The sequence below is a fragment of the Pleurodeles waltl genome, chromosome 4_2, assembly GCF_031143425.1.
Source record: "Pleurodeles waltl isolate 20211129_DDA chromosome 4_2, aPleWal1.hap1.20221129, whole genome shotgun sequence".
NCBI classification, from domain to species: domain Eukaryota; kingdom Metazoa; phylum Chordata; class Amphibia; order Caudata; family Salamandridae; genus Pleurodeles; species Pleurodeles waltl.
The window spans coordinates 1,032,576,353-1,032,602,148 of NC_090443.1; the positions used below are offsets into that span (position 1 = coordinate 1,032,576,353).

At 47.4% G+C, this 25,796-nt stretch overlaps 1 protein-coding gene across 1 annotated transcript in view; it reads right to left on the reverse strand.

Moving 5' to 3' along the window:
• The window catches only part of LOC138293648 (MLX-interacting protein-like), a 168,708-nt gene that overhangs the window by 111,619 nt on the left and 31,293 nt on the right, over nt 1-25,796 (reverse strand). Inside the window, exons 3-8 of the mRNA XM_069232939.1 lie at nt 24,508-24,614; nt 23,969-24,051; nt 23,029-23,118; nt 6,552-6,593; nt 5,894-6,059; nt 4,134-4,229 (exon numbers count right to left, since the gene is read on the reverse strand). Of these exons, the coding sequence (XP_069089040.1) occupies nt 4,134-4,229; nt 5,894-6,059; nt 6,552-6,593; nt 23,029-23,118; nt 23,969-24,051; nt 24,508-24,614 (584 nt within the window). The remainder of the gene's footprint in view (nt 1-4,133; nt 4,230-5,893; nt 6,060-6,551; nt 6,594-23,028; nt 23,119-23,968; nt 24,052-24,507; nt 24,615-25,796) is intronic.

The following is a 25,796-nucleotide window of genomic DNA, read 5'->3' on the forward strand; positions in this document are numbered from 1 at the left end:
GCAGGGTGTGCAGCACAGCCCCACTCTCCACGCAGTGTATTTGCAAAGTTAATAGGACCATGAAACAAATGACCCTCAGCCTGTTTAACCATCATTTTTAGATCGAGCACGCAAGCGCTTTGACCTGTTGTAGTATTGTGGGATTTTAACCACGCCTATCACTTTCACTCGTTCGTGGGCTTGCCTTTCAAAAATCACTTGATGTCATTGGTAAATGCTTTACTTTTGTCCCACCTTGAGGCTCTTTTTGTCACGCCTTGCAGACTACCCCTGTTACATGGATAACTGAACTATTGCCGATATACTTCAGCGTAGGCAAACTATTTTTTTTTGTCGCTCCCCTTTAGTGATGCAAGAGGGCCATGCCGCTCACAGCGCGAACAGGCACAACACTGTGAACTCAATCAGCGGTATTGGAGCGCTGGTCACATTGTTCACAGTTACCTAATCAGAGTAATTTCTTGTGGCTCTCCCCTTAAATTACTCGTAATTGGTAAATGCTTATTACAAAACAGAAATCCTCAAAGCAAAAGCTGCTCTCCTGGCACAGCAGGAAAGCGGAAACAATATTCACCGCACTCAGGAAAACCCGACTTATAATGCTTTGCAGGGCATTACTTTTACAAAACATTTTTGCTCATAACTCAGCCGGTGGTTCTACGACAATGGGCCCACCACCAAAACGTTCACAACAACATGCTCTTTCCATCTACATCATCTCTGGGTCCCTACACTAGGTTAGTGGGTACCTCAAAATAATAACCCCTCCCACCATTCAGTGCCTTTTTCAACACTCTCACGGCTAGAACTTCTTACAGCTGGGAAAGGCTTGTGTTTTAAGGGTCTTGTTTGTTATATCATTGCTATAGGCCTGCTACCCCTGAAATGTGTAATGCTCTATGCCTTCTAGGGGCTAACAATATGGTTACACTGCATTATTTATTGCCATTTTATGTCCATGTGGTTATGCCCTCTAGGGGCTAACCATATAGTTACATGACCATGTTTCTTACAAATGCTGTTTTCATTGTATTGTCCTCTAGGAGCTGCTCTAAGCATTACAGTCATATCAACATACTAAAATATTTATGGCACCAAACCTTGCCCCATAATGCTGTGCAGGGCATTACTTTTACAAAACATTTTTGCTCATAACTCAGCCTGTGTTGGTCCTAGGACAATGGGACCACCTTCAAAACACTGACCACAATGTGCTCTGTCCACGTCACTTCTGGGTCCCCACACTATGTTAATGGAGTCTGTAAGGAAATGCCTCCTTGGCATGGTTACCCCCTGACTTTTTGCCTTTGCTGATGCTATGTTTTGAATTGAAAGTGTGCTGAGGCCTGCTAACCAGGCCCCAGCACCAGTGTTCTTTCCCTAACCTGTACTTTTGTATCCACAATTGGCACACCCTAGCATCCAGATAAGTCCCTTGTAAATGGTACCCCTGGTACCAAGGGCCCTGATGCCAAGGAAGGTCTCTAAGGGCTACAGCATGTCTTATGCCACCCTGGAGACCCCTCACTCAGCACAGACATACTGCTTGCCAGCTTGTGTGTGCTGGTGAGAACAAAACGAGTAAGTCGACATGGCACTCCCCTCAGGGTGCCATGCCAGCCTCTCACTGCCTATGCAGGTGTAGATAAGTCACCCCTCTACTAGGCCTTACAGCCTTAAGGCAGGGTGCACTATACCATAGGTGAGGGCACCAGTGCATGAGCACTGTGCCCCTACAGTGTCTAAGCAATACCTTAGACATTGTAAGTGCAGGGTAGCCATAAGAGTATATGGTCTGGGAGTCTGTTTTACACGAACTCCACAGCACCATAATGGCTACACTGAAAACTGGGAAGTTTGGTATCAAACTTCTCAGCACAATAATTGCACACTGATGCCAGTGTACATTTTATTGTGAAATACACCCCAGAGGGCACCTTGGAGGTGCCCCCTGAAACCTTAACCAACTATCTGTGTAGGCTGACTGGTTCCAGCAGCCTGCCACAACCGAGACATGTTGCTGGCCCCATGGGGAGAGTGCCTTTGTCACTCTGAGGCCAGTAACAAAGCCTGCACTGGGTGGAGATGCTAACACCTCCCCCAGGCAGGAGCTGTCACACCTGGCGGTGAGCCTCAAAGGCTCACCCCTTTGTGCCAGCACCGCAGGACACTCCAGCTAGTGGAGTTGCCCGCCCCCTCCGGCCACGGCCCCACTTTTGGCGGCAAGGCCGGGGGAAATAATGAGAATAACAAGGAGTCGTCACTGGCCAGTCAGGACAGCCCATAAGGTGTCCTGAGCTGAAGTGACTCTAACTTTTAGAAATCCTCCATCTTGCAGATGGAGGATTCCCCAATAGGATTAGGGATGTGACCCCCTCCCCTTGGGAGGAGGCACAAAGAGAGTGTACCCACCCTCAGAGCTAGTAGCCATTGGCTACTAACCCCCCAGACCTAAACACGCCCTTAAATTTAGTATTTAAGGGCTTCCCTGGACCTAAAACTCAAAATTCCTGAAACTACAAGAAGAAGAGGACTGCTGAGCTGAAGAAACCCTGCAGAGGAAGAACAGAAGACTCCAACTGCTTTGGCCCCAGACTTACCGGCCTGTCTCCTGCCTTCCAAAGAAACCTACTCCAGCGACGCTTTCCAAGGGACCAGCGTCCTCTGAATCCTCTGAGGACTGCCCTGCTTCAAGAAAGACAAGAAACTCCTGAGGACAGCGGCACTGCTCCAAAAGAACTGCAGCTTTGTTTCAAGGAGCAGATTTAAAGACCCCTGCAACTCCCCGCAAGAAGCGTGAGACTTGCAACACTGCACCCGGCGACCCCGACTCGACTGGTGGAGAACCAACACCTCAGGGAGGACCCTCCGGCGACTCCGAGACCGTGAGTAACCAAAGTTGTCCCCCCTGAGCCCCCACAGCGACGCCTGCAGAGGGAATCCCGAGGCTCCCCCTGACCGCGACTGCCTGAACCTAAAGTCCCGACAGCTGGAAAAGACCCTGCACCCGCAGCCCCCAGCACCTGAAGGAACGGAACTTCTGTGCAGGAGTGACCCCCAGGAGGCCCTCTCCCTTGCCCAGGTGGTGGCTACCCCGAGGAGCCCCCCCCTTGCCTGCCTGCACCGCTGAAGAGATCCCTTGGTCTCTCATTGAACATCATTGAAAACCCGATGCGTGTTTGCACACTGCACCCGGCCGCCCCCGCGCTGCTGAGGGTGTACTTTTTGTGCTGACTTGTGTCCCCCCCGGTGCCCTACAAAACCCCCCTGGTCTGCCCTCCGAAGACGCGGGTACTTACCTGCTGGCAGAACGGAACCGGGGCACCCCTTTCTCTCCATTGAAGCCTATGTGTTTTTTTGGGCACCTCTTTGACCTCTGCACCTGACCGGCCCTGAGCTGCTGGTGTGGTAACTTTGGGGTTGCTCTGAACCCCCAACGGTGGGCTACCTTGGACCCAAAACTGAAACCTGTAAGTGACTTACTTACCTGTGAAACCTAACAATACTTTACCTCCCCCAGGAACTGTGAAAATTGCAGTGTCCACTTTTAAAACAGCTTATTGTGTTTTATGTAAAAAGTATATATGCTACTGTAATTATTCAAAGTTCCTAAAGTACTTACCTGCAATACCTTTCAAATGAGATATTACATGTAGAATTTGAACCTGTGGTTCTTAAAATAAACTAAGAAAATATATTTTTCTATAACAAAACCTATTGGCTGGATTTGTCTCTGAGTGTGTGTTCCTCATTTATTGCCTGTGTGTATGTACAACAAATGCTTAACACTACTCCTTTGATAAGCCTACTGCTCGACCACACTACCACAAAATAGAGCATTAGTATTATCTCTTTTTACCACTATCTTACCTCTAAGGGGAACCCTTGGACTCTGTGCATTAAAAACAAAAAACAAAAAAAAAAACTCTCAAACTAAAGGACTTCAGGAATTGCTTATGCTAATAATAGCACAAACAGCAGCAAGTCAAAGGGATCTCTAAATCACAGGCTAAAATGTGACCAAAAGCAAGAGCCCTCAGACACCAAACCATTCACGTTTCACCCAGCAGACGCAGCATTTATCCAGGCATCCATCAGAGAAATCCATTGTGGAGATAGCAAAGACACCTCACCTTGCAGGGGCTCCATTGTGTCCATGAAATCCTCCCCCAGATTGGGGTGAAGCTGGCTGAGAGATGGCTGGATCATGTCTGCGTTCCCCAGGGAAGCTGCATAGGAGGGCAGAAAGGAGGAAGTAATTGCAAGGATACTAGAACTGGGACATGTCCAGAGTACAGCACTGTACGAGAAGATTGGTCAAGTTGTAAAATTTTAACAGGGAAAGGGCATAGGATTCTCTATAGAGATAATGGAGGGCAGGGGGGGGGGGGGGGGGGGCAGAAGCCCCTGTAATAACAGAGAAGAGCTGAGAAACAGAAATACCTGTGAAGGAAACAAATATAGGAGCCAATCAAACACATATTGAGAAGTAACATACTTAAAAAAAACAAAGCACATGGGCTGCACAACTCTTTTGATGACCTTAAAGAGGAAAGAAATACATAAAAGGACCATTACAAAACACACAGTGGGTATATTACAGGACAGAGCACCCACTGTAGCATCACAATGCAGAAGTGAGAGATCCTTCTATATGGATCTAACAAAGAACGCTAGACAGAACAGTACAAACACCCTAAAAGAGCAGTCTTCTAAAAGGAGTAAATCCGGAGACCGTGGAGGACAAGGTAGTCCCTATAACATTCGTATGGAGAAAAGGGTGGAGATAAGATGATCCTGTCTAGGAACGTATGTTAGAAAGGGCAAAAGCTGTAATTTTAGGGCTTAATTAATTTGGAAACTGCACTATATATGTCCCTCAAACAAAAGTCTGATGGTTCTGGGTCACAAACTCTGTTGAGTTGTCTTAGCTAATAAATGCTGTGTGGCTATAATGCATACAAGTCCTATTGACTGCCAATGTATAGATCATGCATACTGTTTTGCAAAATGCAAGGGGGTGTAATGGTGCAAAGGATGGGTAAGATAGGCTGAGACAAAAAAATATAATTAGAGGGAAAAAGTGGAGAAAAAAAAACATAAAAGTGGGTGAGAAGGTAGGTTTGAAAGGGAAGATCAAATGGTGGAACAGATGACAAAGAATGCAGAAACTAAGGGAGGAAGGAGACAAACTAAAAAAAGATTAGTAGAAAAGGACCAAGTGGCAGAGAAGTGAAATGGAAGGTAGCAAGTACAGGGAGAGAAAATTAAATGAGAATGCATCACCCAAAAGAAAAAGACCAAGAAAAGCAAAGGAGTAAAGAAAAAAAAAAAAAAAAAAAAAAGAGTGCTAAAGTCACCAAGAACCAGCGTTAGTCGGTTAAGACTTATCACAGCTAGAAAAGCATTCCAGAACTCCATTTCCTGTATGGGGCCAATTTTTCCAGATCCCAAGGGGAGGATAGTCCAAGAGAGACGAAGCACAGCAGAGACAGTGAATGAATCAATGTTTTTTTTAAAGTACCCTTAGACTATATAGTTCCTTTTCCAATTATTGAAAGGGACTCAAGAGAAACCACAGAGCAGGATAGAAGAATCACAACAGCGCAATTGGAGAGGGGAAGTGAATAAAGATTGTTAGGGCATGGCCACTACAATGAAAATATTGAAAGGATCTCATTTCGAACGAAAAGTATCACAGTACAAAAAAAGGGGATGCCAATGGGCTGGAGAAAATGACTCTCAAGCAATTATAAACTGAAGGGCAGAGAAACAGTTGAGTCAGGACTACATTCCCCATGAAGCTGCTAGGGAAAGCAGTAAGGAACCACCATAAAAGGAAGACAGGCTGAGTCTTAAGCCATCTGCCCGTATGATATGGAGCATCTCTTACCATATCCTCGTGGGTTGGGCCCACTGTAGGGGTTGCGCGTCGAGAACAGGGTGTCTGTCAGCTCTGCAATGAGTGCATTGAAGTCATGCAGGGGGTCGAGGTCCATGGGGGAACCTGCACCAGTTGAATCCTCCAGGTCTCTCCATGACAGGTCATCACTCTTGTGCTAGCCAGAAAAAAAAACAGAGCACCTTTTGTATAGAATACAAATGAACACTGGCTAGCACAGAAATATGGCAATAGGCTTATAGATCAGAGTCATACCTCATTATGGACAGGCAATGCCCCGTTATAATCTTAACGATACCTTCTGAGGTAACACCCCAGGCAACAAAACAGTGTCTCTTCATAAAGCAAGCAGACCAATCCACGTTCCCCACTTCAAACACTCAAGAGAGCAGAGGTAAACCCTGTCCCACTCCAAACTCCCCCCTTCTCCATAATAAGCCAACACAGAAGCAAAAGCAGACTTCTCATGCTCCACCGCCCCTCCAAAATCACCACACTGCAACACAGACTCACTCCAGCACCGTCTCACTGCAGCACACACAGCCGAACAATCTGTCAGCAAGGCACAGCAGACCGCGCTCTCCAGGAAACTCCTCCCACTCTCAGCGCTTGTCCAAACCCCATTCTACTGAAATACCCATCCACCTACCTCAGCGGTCGTGGAAACCAGACTACCTCTCTTGTGCCGCAGCTAAAACATGGAAAACATATATTTTTTAAAAACATACCAACTCAAGAAAGATGGAAGAGAAAAGCAGAAAAGAGTAGATGGAGAGAAGAGGAGAGAGAGTGAGGAGAGCAAAGCAGAGAAAGTGGTAGGAAAGAAGAAGGAAAATGAAAGGCTACAAAGGTCTTGAAGAAGAGGGTGCAATGCAGATGATAATATCAGAAAGGGGATGAAGGAGAAATAAGGACTAAGGGAAGCTGAGAAAGTTAAACCGGCGGTGAGGAGGACGGGTTAAAAATTGGAGGGAAAACAATGGAAGGAAAAAGGTGCTAAAGTGGTGATAGGAGGAACTGAAATGGAGGACGTGAGAGTAAACACGAGGAGATGGGAATGAGATAGGAAGAAGTACAAGAAAAGGAATGGAAAGAGAAAGGAGGATAGGAAATGGAGAGAAGAACGAGTTACTTACCTTTGGGTAATGGTCTTTCTGGTGAATACTTTAATCTCAGATTCCTCACCTTTAGAATACCCCCAGAGCCAGACTAGCTGCACAGAATTTTTCAGCAAAGTTGCTGCATGCCAACAGGTGGCACAGTGTGGTTCTGCTGTGACTGCATACCAGCCCGGAAGTGATGCACAGAGCCACATGTAAGCACAACCACTGGCCACAGACAAATGTTTCTCAGTTTCTTTATCTTTCTCCTTCTGCATGATCAGACACAGAGCACTAACTAACTGCAGTTGACAGTGTGCCAAATTCTAACTTAGAACCTTACTGTGATGATCTGGAGTTCACTCCTGACAAAGAGAAGGTGGGAAGGCAGGTAGGTATCTGCAGTTAGATACAGTATGCAACAGAAAGAGTGTTACCAGAGGTAGCTAACTTGTTCTTCTGATTAATAGTGCTTAGTGAATTATTACGCTGATGGCAATGTTGCAGTCTGGCCTATATCTAACACTGGCCCCCGTAGCAGATCCTTTCGTAAAGGCCTTGGCTGTGGTGAAATAAGCCTGCAAGCCTTCGGGGTTGCTTCTTTGCCAGCAATAACTGATTTTGATGCAAAGGATTATTCATCTTGACATGGTGCTTTTTTGCCCCGCCTTCCCCTTCCTTGCTCCGCCTTCCCTGTCCTCACTCAGCTTTCCCTACCTTACTCCAGTGAAACCTAGCAACAGTTGATCATCGTTTTTTATGGTTAATGTAGAAACGCAAAACTCTTATGGTCCATCCGATGGAGCTTCTCCTACTCTTTTGTAGGGTGAGGTGGAACCAAAATTATTGGAAGAGTGATAGACTGGCCAATATGATAAGGTATCACAACTCTGAATAAGAAGGCTGCTCGGGCGCTCTGCACTAATTTGTCCGTGAAAGAGGTTGTGTGGGGTGGATGCACTGAGAGCGCCTCCAGTTCACTTATGCGGCGTGCAGAGGGGACGGCAATCAGAAAAACTGTTTTGAGCATCAGTAGTCAGTGAGCAGCTGTGCATTGGCTCAAAATGTGAACACATACGAAATGTCAACACTAAGTTCAAGTCTGACTGTGGCACAAGTTACGAATTTGGGGGAAACAGGAGAGTCAGACCTTTGATAAAACATCACAAGTGATTTAAATACAGAGGGTTGATCACGTAAACAGAAAAAGGTTAAACGGGCCAACAGATATCCCCTAACATTTGATCTTTTGGCCGCAAAGGGTCAAGAATAATGAGTGCCACTCCAGGCAACACATTTACTCACAGCGCTCAGCAGAGATGGAGTTTATCAAAGGGCTTTGGGCTTCAAGGATGACAGACTATTTCAGTGAGTGGATCGAACAGATTTAAATGTCCCACTCAAGCTTCATGCATGGAGGTGTGGGTTACAGAGATACAGATGCAAGACCCTCTCCTGCTTCCAAGACAGCACCTCCCTCTGAAGTGACAGCTGGATCAGAGGGCAAATGCCCAGGAGCACTGGGTACCATACTCTCCTGTCCTATTCTAGGGCGATTAGATGATTTGTTCTGAAGAAAATCAGGACAGACCTCTAGGCAAGAAAGATAGCAGTGGAAATGTGTACCCCACCACAGAGAGGATGCATCTCCTAGATACTGCCCGGGAGGAAACTCCAGTGTGGAAATGTTTAGACAATCCTTAGCCTTAACAGTGGCTAACAGATCTGGCTAGGGTGTACCCCATCGATCAGAGACCACAGGGTTATGGAGATGCCACTTATGGCTCAGCAGTCCACCTGTGCTCAGCTTGACTGCTCTGGCATTCAGGGTTCCCAGCTGTAAGGAAATGCCTCCTTGGCATGGTTGCCCCCTGACTTTTTGCCTTTGCTGATGCTATGTTTACAATTGAAAGTGTGCTGAGGCCTGCTAACCAGGCCCCAGCACCAGTGTTCTTTCCCTAACCTGTACTTTTGTATCCACAATTGGCAGACCCTGGCATCCAGATAAGTCCCTTGTAACTGGTACTTCTAGTACCAAGGGCCCTGATGCCAAGGAAGGTCTCTAAGGGATGCAGCATGTCTTATGCCACCCTGGAGACCTCTCACTCAGCACAGACACACTGCTTGCCAGCTTGTGTGTGCTAGTGAGGACAAAACGAGTAAGTCGACATGGCACTCCCCTCAGGGTGCCATGCCAGCCTCTCACTGCCTATGCAGCATAGGTAAGACACCCCTCTAGCAGGCCTTACAGCCCTAAGGCAGGGTGCACTATACCATAGGTGAGGGTACCAGTGCATGAGCATGGTACCCCTACAGTGTCTAAACAAAACCTTAGACATTGTAAGTGCAGGGTAGCCATAAGAGTATATGGTCTGGGAGTCTGTCAAACACGAACTCCACAGCACCATAATGGCTACACTGAAAACTGGGAAGTTTGGTATCAAACTTCTCAGCACAATAAATGCACACTGATGCCAGTGTACATTTTATTGTAAAATACACCACAGAGGGCACCTTAGAGGTGCCCCCTGAAACTTAACCGACTATCTGTGTAGGCTGACTAGTTCTAGCAGCCTGCCACAAACCGAGACATGTTGCTGGCCCCATGGGGAGAGTGCCTTTGTCACTCTGAGGCCAGTAACAAAGCCTGCACTGGGTGGAGATGCTAACACCTCTCCCAGGCAGGAATTGTCACACCTGGCGGTGAGCCTCAAAGGCTCACCTCCTTTGTGCCAACCCAGCAGGACACTCCAGCTAGTGGAGTTGCCCGCCCCCTCCGGCCAGGCCCCACTTTTGGCGGCAAGGCCGGAGAAAATAATGAGAATAACAAGGAGGAGTCACTGGCCAGTCAGGACAGCCCCTAAGGTGTCCTGAGCTGAGGTGACTCTAACTTTTAGAAATCCTCCATCTTGCAGATGGAGGATTCCCCCAATAGGGTTAGGATTGTGACCCCCTCCCCTTGGGAGGAGGCACAAAGAGGGTGTACCCACCCTCAGGGCTAGTAGCCATTGGCTACTAACCCCCCAGACCTAAACACGCCCTTAAATTTAGTATTTAAGGGCTACCCTGAACCCTAGAAAATTAGATTCCTGCAACAAGAAGAAGGACGGCCCAGCTGAAAACCCCTGCAGCGGAAGACCAGAAGACGACAACTGCCTTGGCTCCAGAAACTCACCGGCCTGTCTCCTGCCTTCCAAAGATCCTGCTCCAGCGACGCCTTCCGAAGGGACCAGCGACCTCGACATCCTCTGAGGACTGCCCTGCTTCGAAAAGACAAGAAACTCCCGAGGACAGCGGACCTGCTCCAAGAAAAGCTGCAACTTTGTTTCCAGCAACTTTAAAGAACCCTGCAAGCTCCCCGCAAGAAGCGTGAGACTTGCAACACTGCACCCGGCGACCCCGACTCGGCTGGTGGCGACCCAACACCTCAGGAGGGACCCCAGGACTACTCTGATACTGTGAGTACCAAAACCTGTCCCCCCTGAGCCCCCACAGCGCCGCCTGCAGAGGGAATCCCGAGGCTTCCCCTGACCGCGACTCTTTGAACCTAAAGTCCCGACGCCTGGGAGAGACCCTGCACCCGCAGCCCCCAGGACCTGAAGGACCGGACTTTCACTGGAGAAGTGACCCCCAGGAGTCCCTCTCCCTTGCCCAAGTGGAGGTTTCCCCGAGGAATCCCCCCCTTGCCTGCCTGCAGCGCTGAAGAGATCCCGAGATCTCTCATAGACTAACATTGCGAACCCGACGCTTGTTTCTACACTGCACCCGGCCGCCCCCGCGCCGCTGAGGGTGAAATTTCTGTGTGGACTTGTGTCCCCCCCGGTGCCCTACAAAACCCCCCTGGTCTGCCCTCCGAAGACGCGGGTACTTACCTGCAAGCAGACCGGAACCGGGGCACCCCCTTCTCTCCATTCTAGCCTATGTGTTTTGGGCACCACTTTGAACTCTGCACCTGACCGGCCCTGAGCTGCTGGTGTGGTGACTTTGGGGTTGCTCTGAACCCCCAACGGTGGGCTACCTTGGACCAAGAACTGAACCCTGTAAGTGTCTTACTTACCTGGTAAAACTAACCAAAACTTACCTCCCCTAGGAACTGTGAAAATTGCACTAAGTGTCCACTTTTAAAACAGCTATTTGTGAATAACTTGAAAAGTATACATGCAATTTTGATGATTTGAAGTTCCTAAAGTACTTACCTGCAATACCTTTCGAATGAGCTATTACATGTAGAATTTGAACCTGTGGTTCTTAAAATAAACTAAGAAAAGATATTTTTCTATATAAAAAACCTATTGGCTGGATTTGTCTCTGAGTGTGTGTACCTCATTTATTGTCTATGTGTATGTACAACAAATGCTTAACACTACTCCTTGGATAAGCCTACTGCTCGACCACACTACCACAAAATAGAGCATTAGTATTATCTATTTTTACCACTACTTTACCTCTAAGGGGAACCCTTGGACTCTGTGCATGCTATTCCTTACTTTGAAATAGCACATACAGAGCCAACTTCCTACATTGGTGGATCAGCGGTGGGGTACAAGACTTTGCATTTGCTGGACTACTCAGCCAATACCTGATCACACGACAAATTCCAAAATTGTCATTAGAAATTGATTTTTGCAATTTGAAAAGTTTTCTAAATTCTTAAAAGACCTGCTAGGGCCTTGTGTTAGATCCTGTTTAGCATTTCTTTTAGAGTTTAAAAGTTTGTAAAAGTTTGAATTAGATTCTAGAACCAGTTGTAGATTCTTAAAAAGTATTCCAACTTTTAGAAGCAAAATGTCTAGCACAGATGTGACTGTGGTGGAACTCGACACCACACCTTACCTCCATCTTAAGATGAGGGAGCTAAGGTCACTCTGTAAAATAAAGAAAATAACAATGGGCCCCAAACCTACCAAAATACAGCTCCAGGAGCTTTTGGCAGAGTTTGAAAAGGCCAACCCCTCTGAGGGTGGCAACTCAGAGGAAGAGGATAGTGACTTGGAGGACAATTCCCCCCTACCAGTCCTATCTAGGGAGAACAGGGTCCCTCAAACCCTGACTCCAAAAATAATAGTCAGAGATGCTGGTTCCCTCACAGGAGAGACCAACACCTCTGAAATCACTGAGGATAGCCCCAGTGAAGAGGACATCCAGTTAGCCAGGATGGCCAAAAGATTGGCTTTGGAAAGACAGATCCTAGCCATAGAGAGGGAAAGACAAGAGATGGGCCTAGGACCCATCAATGGTGGCAGCAATATAAATAGGGTCAGAGATTCTCCTGACATGTTAAAAATCCCCAAAGGGATTGTGACAAAATATGAAGATGGTGATGACATCACCAAATGGTTCACAGCTTTTGAGAGGGCTTGTGTAACCAGAAAAGTGAACAGATCTCACTGGGGTGCTCTCCTTTGGGAAATGTTCACAGGAAAGTGTAGGGATAGACTCCTCACACTCTCTGGACAAGATGCAGAATCTTATGACCTCATGAAGGGTACCCTGATTGAGGGCTTTGGATTCTCCACTGAGGAGTATAGGATTAGATTCAGGGGGGCTCAAAAATCCTCGAGCCAGACCTGGGTTGACTTTGTAGACTACTCAGTGAAAACACTAGATGGTTGGATTCAAGGCAGTGGTGTAAGTAATTATGATGGGCTGTACAATTTATTTGTGAAAGAACACCTGTTAAGTAATTGTTTCAATGATAAACTGCATCAGCATCTGGTAGACCTAGGACCAATTTCTCCCCAAGAATTGGGAAAGAAGGCGGACCATTGGGTCAAGACAAGGGTGTCCAAGACTTCAACAGGGGGTGACCAAAAGAAAGGGGTCACAAAGACTCCCCAGGGGAAGGGTGATGAGACAACCAAAACTAAAAATAGTAAAGAGTCTTCTACAGGCCCCCAAAAACCTGCACAGGAGGGTGGGCCCAGAGCCTCTTCACAAAACAATGGGTACAAGGGTAAAAACTTTGATCCCAAAAAGGCCTGGTGTCATAGCTGTAAACAGCATGGACACCAAACTGGAGACAAGGCCTGTCCCAAGAAAGGTTCCACTCCAAACTCCCATCCAGGTAACACTGGTATGGCTAGTCTCCAAGTGGGATCAACAGTGTGTCCAGAGCAAATCAGGGTCCACACTGAAGCTACTCTAGTTTCTGAGGGTGGGGTGGATTTAGCCACACTAGCTGTCTGGCCGCCTAACATGCAAAAATACAGACAGCAACTCTTAATTAATGGGACTAGAATAGAGGGCCTGAGGGATACAGGTGCCAGTGTCACCATGGTGACAGAGAAACTGGTTTCCCCTGGCCAATACCTGACTGGAAAAACTTACACAGTCACCAACGCTGACAATCAGAGAAAAGTACATCCCATGGCAATGGTTACTTTAGAATGGGGAGGGGTCAATGGCCTGAAACAGGTGGTGGTCTCCTCAAATATCCCAGTGGACTGTCTGCTTGGAAATGACCTGGAGTCCTCAGCATGGGCTGAGGTAGAACTAAAAACCCATGCAGCAATGCTGGGTATCCCTGAACTGGTGTGTGTGAAAACAAGAGCACAGTGCAAGGCACAGGGTGAACAAGTAGAGCTGGAGTCTGGAAGAATGGCCCAGCCTACCAAGAGGAAAGGAAAGTCAGTTGGGAAACCAACTGCAACACAGCAAAAAAAAGGGAACCTCTCTTCTCAGGAAGAAGTTCTGCCCTCTGAGGGAACTGAGCCTTTGGAGCTTGAACCTTATCAGGTTGAGCTCTTGGGCCCAGGGGGACCCTCAAGGGAGGAGCTGTGTAAGGGACAAGAAACCTGTCCCTCTCTTGAAGGCCTTAGGCAGCAAGCTGCTGAAGAGTCCAAAGGCAAGAAAAATGGAACACATAGGGTCTATTGGGAAGATGGGCTCCTGTACACTGAGGCCAGAGACCCCAAACCTGGTGCCACTAGGAGAGTGGTAGTGCCTCAGCTGTTCAGAGAGTTCATCCTAACATTGGCCCATGACATTCCCCTTGCTGGACATTTGGGACAAACCAAGACGTGGGAGAGGTTAGTCAACCACTTCTACTGGCCCAATATGTCCAACATGGTTAAGGAGTTTTGCCTCTCCTGCCCCACCTGTCAAGCCAGTGGTAAGACAGGTGGGCATCCAAAGGCCCCCCTCATTCCACTTCCAGTGGTGGGGGTGCCCTTTGAAAGAGTGGGTGTGGACATAGTTGGTCCACTGGAACCTCCCACAGCCTCAGGAAATATGTATATCCTGGTAGTAGTGGATCATGCTACCAGGTATCCTGAAGCTATTCCCCTTAGGTCGACTACTGCCCCTGCAGTAGCCAAGGCCCTCATTGGTATCTTTACCAGAGTGGGTTTCCCTAAGGAGGTGGTGTCTGACAGAGGTACCAACTTCATGTCAGCATACCTAAAGCACATGTGGAATGAGTGTGGAGTGACTTATAAATTCACTACACCATACCATCCACAAACTAATGGCTTGGTTGAGAGATTCAACAAGACATTAAAGGGCATGATCATGGGGCTCCCAGAAAAACTCAAAAGGAGATGGGATGTCCTCCTGCCATGTCTGCTTTTCGCTTACAGGGAGGTACCACAGAAGGGAGTAGGGTTCTCACCCTTTGAACTTCTGTTTGGTCATCCTGTAAGGGGACCACTTGCCCTTGTTAAAGAAGGCTGGGAGAGACCTCTCCATGAGCCTAAACAGGACATAGTGGACTATGTACTTGGCCTTCGCTCTAGAATGGCAGAGAACATGGAAAAGGCAACCAAAAACCTTGAGGCCAGCCAACAGCTCCAGAAGTTTTGGTATGACCAAAAGGCTGCACTGGTTGAGTTCCAACCAGGGCAGAAGGTCTGGGTTCTGGAGCCTGTGGCTCCCAGGGCACTCCAGGACAAATGGAGTGGCCCTTACCCAGTACTAGAGAGGAAGAGTCAGGTCACCTACTTGGTGGACCTGGGCACAAGCAGGAGCCCCAAAAGGGTGATCCATGTAAACCGCCTTAAGCTCTTCCACGACAGGGCTGATGTCAATCTGTTGATGGTAACAGATGAGGATCAGGAGGCAGAGAGTGAACCTCTCCCTGATCTTCTGTCATCAGACCCAAAAGATGGTACAGTAGATGGAGTGATCTACTCAGACACCCTCTCTGGCCAACAGCAAGCTGATTGTAGGAGAGTCCTACAACAGTTTCCTGAACTCTTCTCCTTAACCCCTGGTCAGACACACCTGTGTACCCATGATGTGGACACAGGAGACAGCATGCCTGTCAAGAACAAAATCTTTAGACAATCTGACCATGTTAAAGAAAGCATCAAGGTGGAAGTCCACAAGATGCTGGAATTGGGAGTCATTGAGCGCTCTGACAGCCCCTGGGCTAGCCCAGTGGTCTTAGTCCCCAAACCTCACACCAAAGATGGAAAGAAAGAGATGAGGTTTTGTGTGGACTACAGAGGGCTCAATTCTGTCACCAAGACAGATGCCCATCCAATTCCAAGAGCTGATGAGCTCATTGATAAATTAGGTGCTGCCAAATTTCTAAGTACCTTTGACTTGACAGCAGGGTACTGGCAAATAAAAATGGCACCTGGAGCAAAAGAAAAGACAGCATTCTCCACACCTGATGGGCATTATCAGTTTACTGTTATGCCCTTTGGTTTAAAGAATGCCCCTGCCACCTTCCAAAGGTTGGTGAATCAAGTCCTTGCTGGCTTGGAGTCCTTTAGCACAGCTTATCTTGATGATATTGCTGTCTTTAGCTCCACCTGGCAGGATCACCTGGTCCACCTGAGGAAGGTTTTGAAGGCTCTGCAATCTGCAGGCCTCTCTATCAAGGCATCCAAATGCCAGATAGGGCAGGGAACTGTGGTTTACTTGGGACACCTTGTAGGTGGAGGCCAAGTTCAGCCACTCCAACCCAAGATCCAGACTATTCTGGACTGGGTAGCTCCAAAAACCCAGACTCAAGTCAGGGCATTCCTTGGCTTGACTGGGTATTACAGGAGGTTTGTGAAGGGATATGGATCCATTGTGACAGCCCTCACTGAACTCACCTCCAAGAAAATGCCCAAGAAAGTAAACTGGACTGTGGACTGCCAACAGGCCTTTGACACCCTGAAACAGGCAATGTGCTCAGCACCAGTTCTCAAAGCTCCAGATTATTCTAAGCAGTTCATTGTGCAGACAGATGCCTCTGAACATGGGATAGGGGCAGTTTTGTCCCAAACAAATGATGATGGCCTTGACCAGCCTGTTGCTTTCATTAGCAGGAGGTTACTCCCCAGGGAGCAGCGTTGGAGTGCCATTGAGAGGGAGGCCTTTGCTGTGGTTTGGTCCCTGAAGAAGCTGAGACCATACCTCTTTGGGACTCACTTCCTAGTTCAAACCGACCACAGACCTCTCAAATGGCTGATGCAAATGAAAGGTGAAAATCCTAAACTGTTGAGGTGGTCCATCTCCCTACAGGGAATGGACTTTATAGTGGAACACAGACCTGGGACTGCCCATGCCAATGCAGATGGCCTTTCCAGGTTCTTCCACTTAGAAAATGAAGACTCTCTTGGGAAAGGTTAGTCTCATCCTCTTTCGTTTGGGGGGGGGTTGTGTAAGGAAATGCCTCCTTGGCATGGTTGCCCCCTGACTTTTTGCCTTTGCTGATGCTATGTTTACAATTGAAAGTGTGCTGAGGCCTGCTAACCAGGCCCCAGCACCAGTGTTCTTTCCCTAACCTGTACTTTTGTATCCACAATTGGCAGACCCTGGCATCCAGATAAGTCCCTTGTAACTGGTACTTCTAGTACCAAGGGCCCTGATGCCAAGGAAGGTCTCTAAGGGATGCAGCATGTCTTATGCCACCCTGGAGACCTCTCACTCAGCACAGACACACTGCTTGCCAGCTTGTGTGTGCTAGTGAGGACAAAACGAGTAAGTCGACATGGCACTCCCCTCAGGGTGCCATGCCAGCCTCTCACTGCCTATGCAGCATAGGTAAGACACCCCTCTAGCAGGCCTTACAGCCCTAAGGCAGGGTGCACTATACCATAGGTGAGGGTACCAGTGCATGAGCATGGTACCCCTACAGTGTCTAAACAAAACCTTAGACATTGTAAGTGCAGGGTAGCCATAAGAGTATATGGTCTGGGAGTCTGTCAAACACGAACTCCACAGCACCATAATGGCTACACTGAAAACTGGGAAGTTTGGTATCAAACTTCTCAGCACAATAAATGCACACTGATGCCAGTGTACATTTTATTGTAAAATACACCACAGAGGGCACCTTAGAGGTGCCCCCTGAAACTTAACCGACTATCTGTGTAGGCTGACTAGTTCTAGCAGCCTGCCACAAACCGAGACATGTTGCTGGCCCCATGGGGAGAGTGCCTTTGTCACTCTGAGGCCAGTAACAAAGCCTGCACTGGGTGGAGATGCTAACACCTCTCCCAGGCAGGAATTGTCACACCTGGCGGTGAGCCTCAAAGGCTCACCTCCTTTGTGCCAACCCAGCAGGACACTCCAGCTAGTGGAGTTGCCCGCCCCCTCCGGCCAGGCCCCACTTTTGGCGGCAAGGCCGGAGAAAATAATGAGAATAACAAGGAGGAGTCACTGGCCAGTCAGGACAGCCCCTAAGGTGTCCTGAGCTGAGGTGACTCTAACTTTTAGAAATCCTCCATCTTGCAGATGGAGGATTCCCCCAATAGGGTTAGGATTGTGACCCCCTCCCCTTGGGAGGAGGCACAAAGAGGGTGTACCCACCCTCAGGGCTAGTAGCCATTGGCTACTAACCCCCCAGACCTAAACACGCCCTTAAATTTAGTATTTAAGGGCTACCCTGAACCCTAGAAAATTAGATTCCTGCAACAAGAAGAAGGACGGCCCAGCTGAAAACCCCTGCAGCGGAAGACCAGAAGACGACAACTGCCTTGGCTCCAGAAACTCACCGGCCTGTCTCCTGCCTTCCAAAGATCCTGCTCCAGCGACGCCTTCCGAAGGGACCAGCGACCTCGACATCCTCCGAGGACTGCCCTGCTTCGAAAAGACAAGAAACTCCCGAGGACAGCGGACCTGCTCCAAGAAAAGCTGCAACTTTGTTTCCAGCAACTTTAAAGAACCCTGCAAGCTCCCCGCAAGAAGCGTGAGACTTGCAACACTGCACCCGGCGACCCCGACTCGGCTGGTGGCGACCCAACACCTCAGGAGGGACCCCAGGACTACTCTGATACTGTGAGTACCAAAACCTGTCCCCCCTGAGCCCCCACAGCGCCGCCTGCAGAGGGAATCCCGAGGCTTCCCCTGACCGCGACTCTTTGAACCTAAAGTCCCGACGCCTGGGAGAGACCCTGCACCCGCAGCCCCCAGGACCTGAAGGACCGGACTTTCACTGGAGAAGTGACCCCCAGGAGTCCCTCTCCCTTGCCCAAGTGGAGGTTTCCCCGAGGAATCCCCCCCTTGCCTGCCTGCAGCGCTGAAGAGATCCCGAGATCTCTCATAGACTAACATTGCGAACCCGACGCTTGTTTCTACACTGCACCCGGCCGCCCCCGCGCCGCTGAGGGTGAAATTTCTGTGTGGACTTGTGTCCCCCCCGGTGCCCTACAAAACCCCCCTGGTCTGCCCTCCGAAGACGCGGGTACTTACCTGCAAGCAGACCGGAACCGGGGCACCCCCTTCTCTCCATTCTAGCCTATGTGTTTTGGGCACCACTTTGAACTCTGCACCTGACCGGCCCTGAGCTGCTGGTGTGGTGACTTTGGGGTTGCTCTGAACCCCCAACGGTGGGCTACCTTGGACCAAGAACTGAACCCTGTAAGTGTCTTACTTACCTGGTAAAACTAACCAAAACTTACCTCCCCTAGGAACTGTGAAAATTGCACTAAGTGTCCACTTTTAAAACAGCTATTTGTGAATAACTTGAAAAGTATACATGCAATTTTGATGATTTGAAGTTCCTAAAGTACTTACCTGCAATACCTTTCGAATGAGCTATTACATGTAGAATTTGAACCTGTGGTTCTTAAAATAAACTAAGAAAAGATATTTTTCTATATAAAAAACCTATTGGCTGGATTTGTCTCGGAGTGTGTGTACCTCATTTATTGTCTATGTGTATGTACAACAAATGCTTAACACTACTCCTTGGATAAGCCTACTGCTCGACCACACTACCACAAAATAGAGCATTAGTATTATCTATTTTTACCACTACTTTACCTCTAAGGGGAACCCTTGGACTCTGTGCATGCTATTCCTTACTTTGAAATAGCACATACAGAGCCAACTTCCTACACCAGCAAATGGCTAGCAATGAGGACAATATCGTTCTGGTTCAGCCACATCCCACACACTCATTATCCAGGAACCCATTCCGCTCTGTTTGTTGCTGTACCATATAGTAGTCCTGCTGTCCACGAGGACCTGCTTTAGCCTACCCATGGATGGAAGAAGTCTTCAATCGAAGCTCCAGAAGAGTTTTGTGGATCTGGTCCTCTGCTGAAGATCAGGGGCTTCTAATCTCCACTTTTCCCACATGACTGCCCTCCAACCCAGAAGTGATGCATTTGTCACAGCTGAAGGGATGGGGAGGGTAAGTGACCGTGGTGTGCCGCAGGTTAGGATGACGCTTGTCCTGCACGAAAACACATGCATACCTGACCTCCGAAGGCGGCAGCAACAAACATCATCACTTTCGCAAACTCCCAAAGGGCCAAGAGAAGGCCAAAGGGAAGCACAGCAAACTTTTTCAACTCCACAATGAACACAGATGACACTTGTGGAATGTCAAGAGGGGTATATGAAAATCCACATCCTTCATGTCCAGGCACACCACGCAGCCTCCTGGCTCCACAGCAGAAAGAACTGGAGAATGAAGTGCATTTTGAATAGCTTTCTTCAGAAAGGCATTTAGCTGGTGGAGATGGGGTATAAGTTGCAGGCATTCATCTGTTTTTGGAACAAGGAGTGCACAAAGCACTGTAGTGAAATGTGCGTTTTGACCACTGACTTCGTGTTGCACCGCTTTGCACCTGGCCTAGCTGTCCAGTGTTCACCAGTTACAGACTCCATTTTGTATTCAGTTTAGCCTTAGCTTCATTCTGCCTATTGACTTTATCGTAGCATTAGACACTGCCATGTTAAAGGCTGCCAGCGATTTTCCACGTTGTCTGTCTGTTTTCGTGCTTTTTTTCTCACCTAGGGCTTTGGCTGATAAGAATGTACTCAGACGGCAGGAACGTCCTTGCTTTGACTTTGCATCTTGGGATTGTGGCCAAATCCCAACGTGTTATTTTCAAAGCATACGTAAACTAGCCAGCATGTTTGAATACTTCTTGTGCAACGTGAGGTGTATTTCCATAAAGCTCCTTCTTTGTTTTTTAAGATATAAAACAGACCTAGTTCGACAGTAGGAGATTCAGAGACCTCAATCAGGATTCAGATGTCTGATGCCTGATATAGATTTCCAGTGAGGGTAGAGATCTCTCTTTCTCTTTCGCAGTCGAACGGGGTCATTGGCTTGCTGGCAGGAGAAAGATGAAGCACCTGACAGGCCCTATGGTGATGCATTTTTATTAGATATTTGCTTTGCATTATAATACAGATACAAATATTTACTGTGTATATTGCAGTGGAGAATCAGTCGTGTGTGTTTTCATTTCATTGTTGTGCTTTCAACATGCTAATCTCCTTTTAGGAATCTTACGTAGTGAAATAATAAATGTCTTCTTTGGACTAAGAAGTGCATTCCATAGATTTTTTTGTCAGTGTATGAGTATTTCAGCTCTGTCATTAGTGAAAAGCAAAACAAGCACCCCTCCCCTATCTCCGAATCTGACACCTATTTGATGGCACCTATGGCAAGCAAAAGGTTGAGTTCTTGCAGCAAGACTGATGAATAGCCCACTTACAGTCGCACTGATATGAGCATAAAAAAAGGATGGAGAGGAAATGAAAGGCAGGGTGTAAATGGATGATTTGCAAGACCTATCTGTCCAATGTAATTACTTCAGCCAAGGAGGAAATGACTTATCCTGGGTACTATCAGCTGGGTGTGGGAAAATGAAAGTGACCAGACAACCAATGCAGCAGGGGAGGCATCCCTTACCATGTCCTGTCGATCATGTATTGTTTGAGCCAGTGAGCTGCTGAATCTTTCAGGACAGCAGGCAAACTCTCGCTGGCATGTCCCGTAAAGCATGTAGTGCGCTCAAGGATCTTAAGGCTAAAGTGGCTGAAGAGAGCATTCTCCCTCCGAAAGTATCAATACATTTCCGCTCGCTAATTTCTAACCAGAGGGTTGGTCTGGAAGGCATTAAGAGTGACTTTCCTTGATGACACTGATCCCAACAGGCTTTCAATCTTAGGCTATGTGGAGAAAAAAAAGAAAATCAGGACCACAAGTTTTTGGTTTATGTTGCCTGGCCACAGGTCAAGTGATCGGAGGTCTCAAGTTTGGCTTAGAACAAGGGGTCATGAGTGTAAATGTAGAAACCTTGCTTAATGGCAAAACTGGCTCGGATGAGTGTGGACCATGTTGAAGAACCTCAGTTAACAAATACTCCTTAGTTTCAACAGAAGGCAACTGTAAGTATAGCACTTTTACTGCCATTCACCCTACTTCCATTGATGGCCCGGGAGGCGAATCCAGCTCAGCCTCTGGAGATGTAATAAGCCCACTAGCATTCTGTAAATCCAGGTATTGTGCATGGTCGGTATAGTGAGGGGGAGCAAGTATTGTGCCTCCTCAATCATCGATGTCATGTGCAACATTCTGTACACTCCTTAACTATGTCGCAGGGCCTCTAGCACTGGTGTCGAGGTGGCGGATCTGAAATAGTCTAGTTGTGTAATTTCTTGCTCTGCTTTTGTAATCTAATTCTGGGACATACGTCTACCATGGGCAAATGTCGGTTTGAGTTCAGAGACCAACCCATGTCCAGGTGCCATGGATCAGTTGGCTCCAGGGGATGGCCTGCAGGCAGAAGTCGAACAGGAAGCCTCTGCGGCTCCGTGAGACCCAAACGTGCACCATAAGGAGACAAGTGCATCTGAAACAGTTGAAGCACGGCCTTCGTGAAGGCCGTTATTTGCTGTGGGTCGATGGCAGTCTAGGGTATTCGGGGCACACAGACTTGATACGAGTCAGAAGGGTGGGTTATGATCTTTCAGTTAACTCCTTTGAACCTTCTCACTTGATTTCGAATGGAGGGATGGGTTTGAGTCCCAATTAGCTTTTTTGCACTTATTAGATGTTTTAGATTTCGACTGAAAGCGCCCTCTTGAGTCGTATTACTAGCACCCCGTGACTTGGTGTGCAATAAATGTAATAACAGTGAACTCCTCACCTGTTCAGCAACATAGAATTTCTCCTGCTTCTAAATAACCTTTGGGTAAAAGAGGGCAAATTTACTGCCTGAGTCATGACTTGATCACAAGCACCAGAGACACACACTGCATGTCTGTGACAAAGAGCCAATTTCTGCAGTCTAAGCACGGATTCAATTCTATTATCTTCTGGGGAAACCTCTTCTTTAGCATGTTGTAGAAGAAATTTGGAAGTAGTTGGATGAACAACAGTTTATAGTAGACTTCTAAAACTGATGATAGTGCACAGGGTGGTTCATCTGTGCAATTCCGCTCTATCATTTAAGTGCCATTTCCAGGGAGGTTTGTAGTCACTGGGGAGCCACCTGTCAGGGCATGGGACCATTGCTGAAGAATTCTCCGGACCCAGTCTGGTGTCTTGGGATAGACTAGAGATTAGGACTCTGTGGTTAGAAGTATCCATCAGAAACAGCAGGATTTAAAAGAGCAGGGAGCAAGAGGAGTAAAAAGGGACAAAAATGAGGGAACAGTGGAAGAAAAAGTTTAGATAAGAAACTTTCACAGAAAGAGAGGCAAAATGCAGCAAAAATGGTAAGAAGAACGGAACAGGAAGGCTATCAGTAGAAAAACAGGGAAAAAGGAGCAGACAGGGAGAAAGGAAACTTAAAAAGTAACCAAGATAATAAAAGGAGGGACATAGCAAGGCAAATATCGTACCCTGCTTCGGACAAAGGTGCGCCACTTGTGGTACTCTCGTATGACTATCAAGCTATGTCTCTTCCAGTACTTCCCCTCCATGAGCACCGCCTGCAGACAAGATCACAGAAGAGATGTGAGTGAAGGGAAAACAGAGAAGCTAAAAACTGAACAAAACTGCAGCCATCAAGCATTTAAGGAGAGCTGTAGGATGGAGACTATGAGATCTAAGCAAGACTGTGAAACCATCACAGTGTACTCTAACCCTACCAGGACAGTATACTCTGCCATCTTCTTAAACCTGAGGAGTAGTCAAGAAAGACTTTCTAACCAAGGAAGTACCAAATGGTACTCATTGTAGTGACATCACTACCTTGAACTTCTATGGCCCTTTTTCGCTTGCACAGTGATGGAGCAGCTCCTCTATAAAGGCGTCTACATGTTAGTTCCGGTCATCCGGCGGAGGTGGTCTCACTCATCGGCTAAGTCTGTCATACTGTCCCCACACAGGTCCTTACACTAAGCGGTATGTTGGACCTCTTCCATTAAAGTTGTTTCAGAAAGGGATGACTATCACAACAAGCATTGACAAAAGAAGCAGGACTTGCCTATGCAAGCAATTGGCTTTGTCAATGTTTTTAACCAATTTGTTAATCTGACATTTTCATCTAAACACATATGGCCAGTGTCAGAGTAACCAAGTAGGAACTGCAGCTAGAGGGTTAATAGACAAACTCAATGGGAATAGTGGGATTTTTCTGTAACCCCTCCCCACAAGTATCAAGACTTTTGGTCTGTGACCTCAAACAACCCTTGCTCACAAATCCATCACCAAACTTCCCCTCTCAACCTCTCCCACCAGTGGCCATAGAGAAAAAACAAATCAGGGCAACAAACTGTAAGGAACAGAAGATGTCCAGGTAAGCCTCCCAACCAGTCATGTCTACAGCAGGCAGCTTACCTCAGGGTTCCGCTGATAGTCCACATCGTTCCCCTCCAACGGCGTGACAAAGTTGCAAATAGGATTTTTCTGTTTCTCAACATCTGCAGAAAAAGAATTGTGGGTGTTACACCAGCAGGAGCCACTAATGGATCTACCAGGACCCGTGTAACTTCAGAAATTCTGCCTGCTCAGAACTGTAAGAACCACGGTTGAGAACCTGGTATATAAATCCATTACCTCAGGAGCTCCCCTGCTACGGCTAGCAAGTGTCACTGTAACTGGTCTTCTCTTCCTGGTGGAAGTGTTACTTAAGTAGCTGTCCCATCCTGCACCACCAGGTGTCACTGGAAGAGCAATACTAATGTTCCCTTACCTGGGACTGTGTTGCGCCGCTAAAAAATATAGCTCACCCGCACCTGGGCCTATCCTACTGCACTACCACCCAGAGCCCTGAGCAGCAGAGGTCACGTTAAGGGCCTTATTCCAATCTCCGCACATAAGTTCTCAAAGTGTTATGTTATCAGACATTTTACAATGACGTTGCGACTCATACTCACACTGCAGGTACCATGCCCTCCAGATGGCATTGTTGAGACGGATCTTGTCCCTCTGAAGGAGCTTCAGGCCTTTGAATGTCTTCCATTTTGGGGACACAATCTTCCCGCTGTAAACGATTTGGAAATAGTTATTTATAACCTTCCCATAGACAGATGTGACACAAACGCACCCCAGACTACTCAATATACCATTGCGGGATTGGAAGAAGGTGGGTAAGAAAACTCTGAAGCAATCACTTTACACCCCTACACTGCTGCTAGTGGGTTTTCTGACTGCCATAGGGGAAGGGTTTTGGGGGTGGGTGAATTTTATGACTCGAAGTTTAGAGAAGTGGACAGAAGTAGGGCTCCTCAAAAGTCACAAGCCAAGCAACCTATAGCAATGCTTTGGAGGTCGCCAGAGGGCCCCCTGCATTATAGGTGGAAGGTAAAATTTGAAAAATGGGCGATAGCTGAGGAAACAGCACTGAGGGTTTAAGAACAAGGTGGAATTGTTTTCCAATGGTCGACAGATGGGGTGAATTACTGGGAGCATTCAATGAGCACGACAAGGGCGATCCCTGGGAACCTTTACCAACCTAGGATGAAAATGTAGCGATGTGTGACCATGACACGGATAATGCTGCAGCGTTGGAAAAGGTGAGTCTAACACCATGATAATGTCTTGCATTAGATTTGAAGGAGTTTATGCACATTTGGAACAAAACTTACTAATTACTGGATGGGTTGAGGTGAATTTCAGGTGATATTGGGTTTCATAGCTGTGCTGGAATGAAAACTTTTGCTATAAAATGATGATGAATGATATTGAAGGTGCTTGGTGATGTCTATTGGAAATATGGTTTATCTCACTGTTGTCAGTAATGTATGTAATACCAATGCAACCAGCTGAAAGCTTTGGTGTGCACGGATTCCATTGAAAAGGCATGGTTGGAGGGTATGAAATGCAAAACCAATAAAAAAGGTTTTAAAAATGTTTTAAACAAAATCACTTCATCACAGGAAAGCTCTGAAAAAGCATAGCACAGGAAAAGAAGAAACACTTTAAGCAAGTGTGCAGGTTCACTGATTCACTGGAAGAAACTACATGGGAGAAACAGAATACTACGCTAATGTCTACCAATCAATGCAGCTGCACATTGTCCTCTTTTGTGCTCCTCAGTGTGGCAGAGCTCACTACATTCCCCCAGACTCCATCTTCGTACTGGTTTTATTTGCCTACATCTTCCCAACTGGGAAAATCTAAAACCTGAATGTAAGGAAATGCCTCCTTGGCATGGTTACCCCCT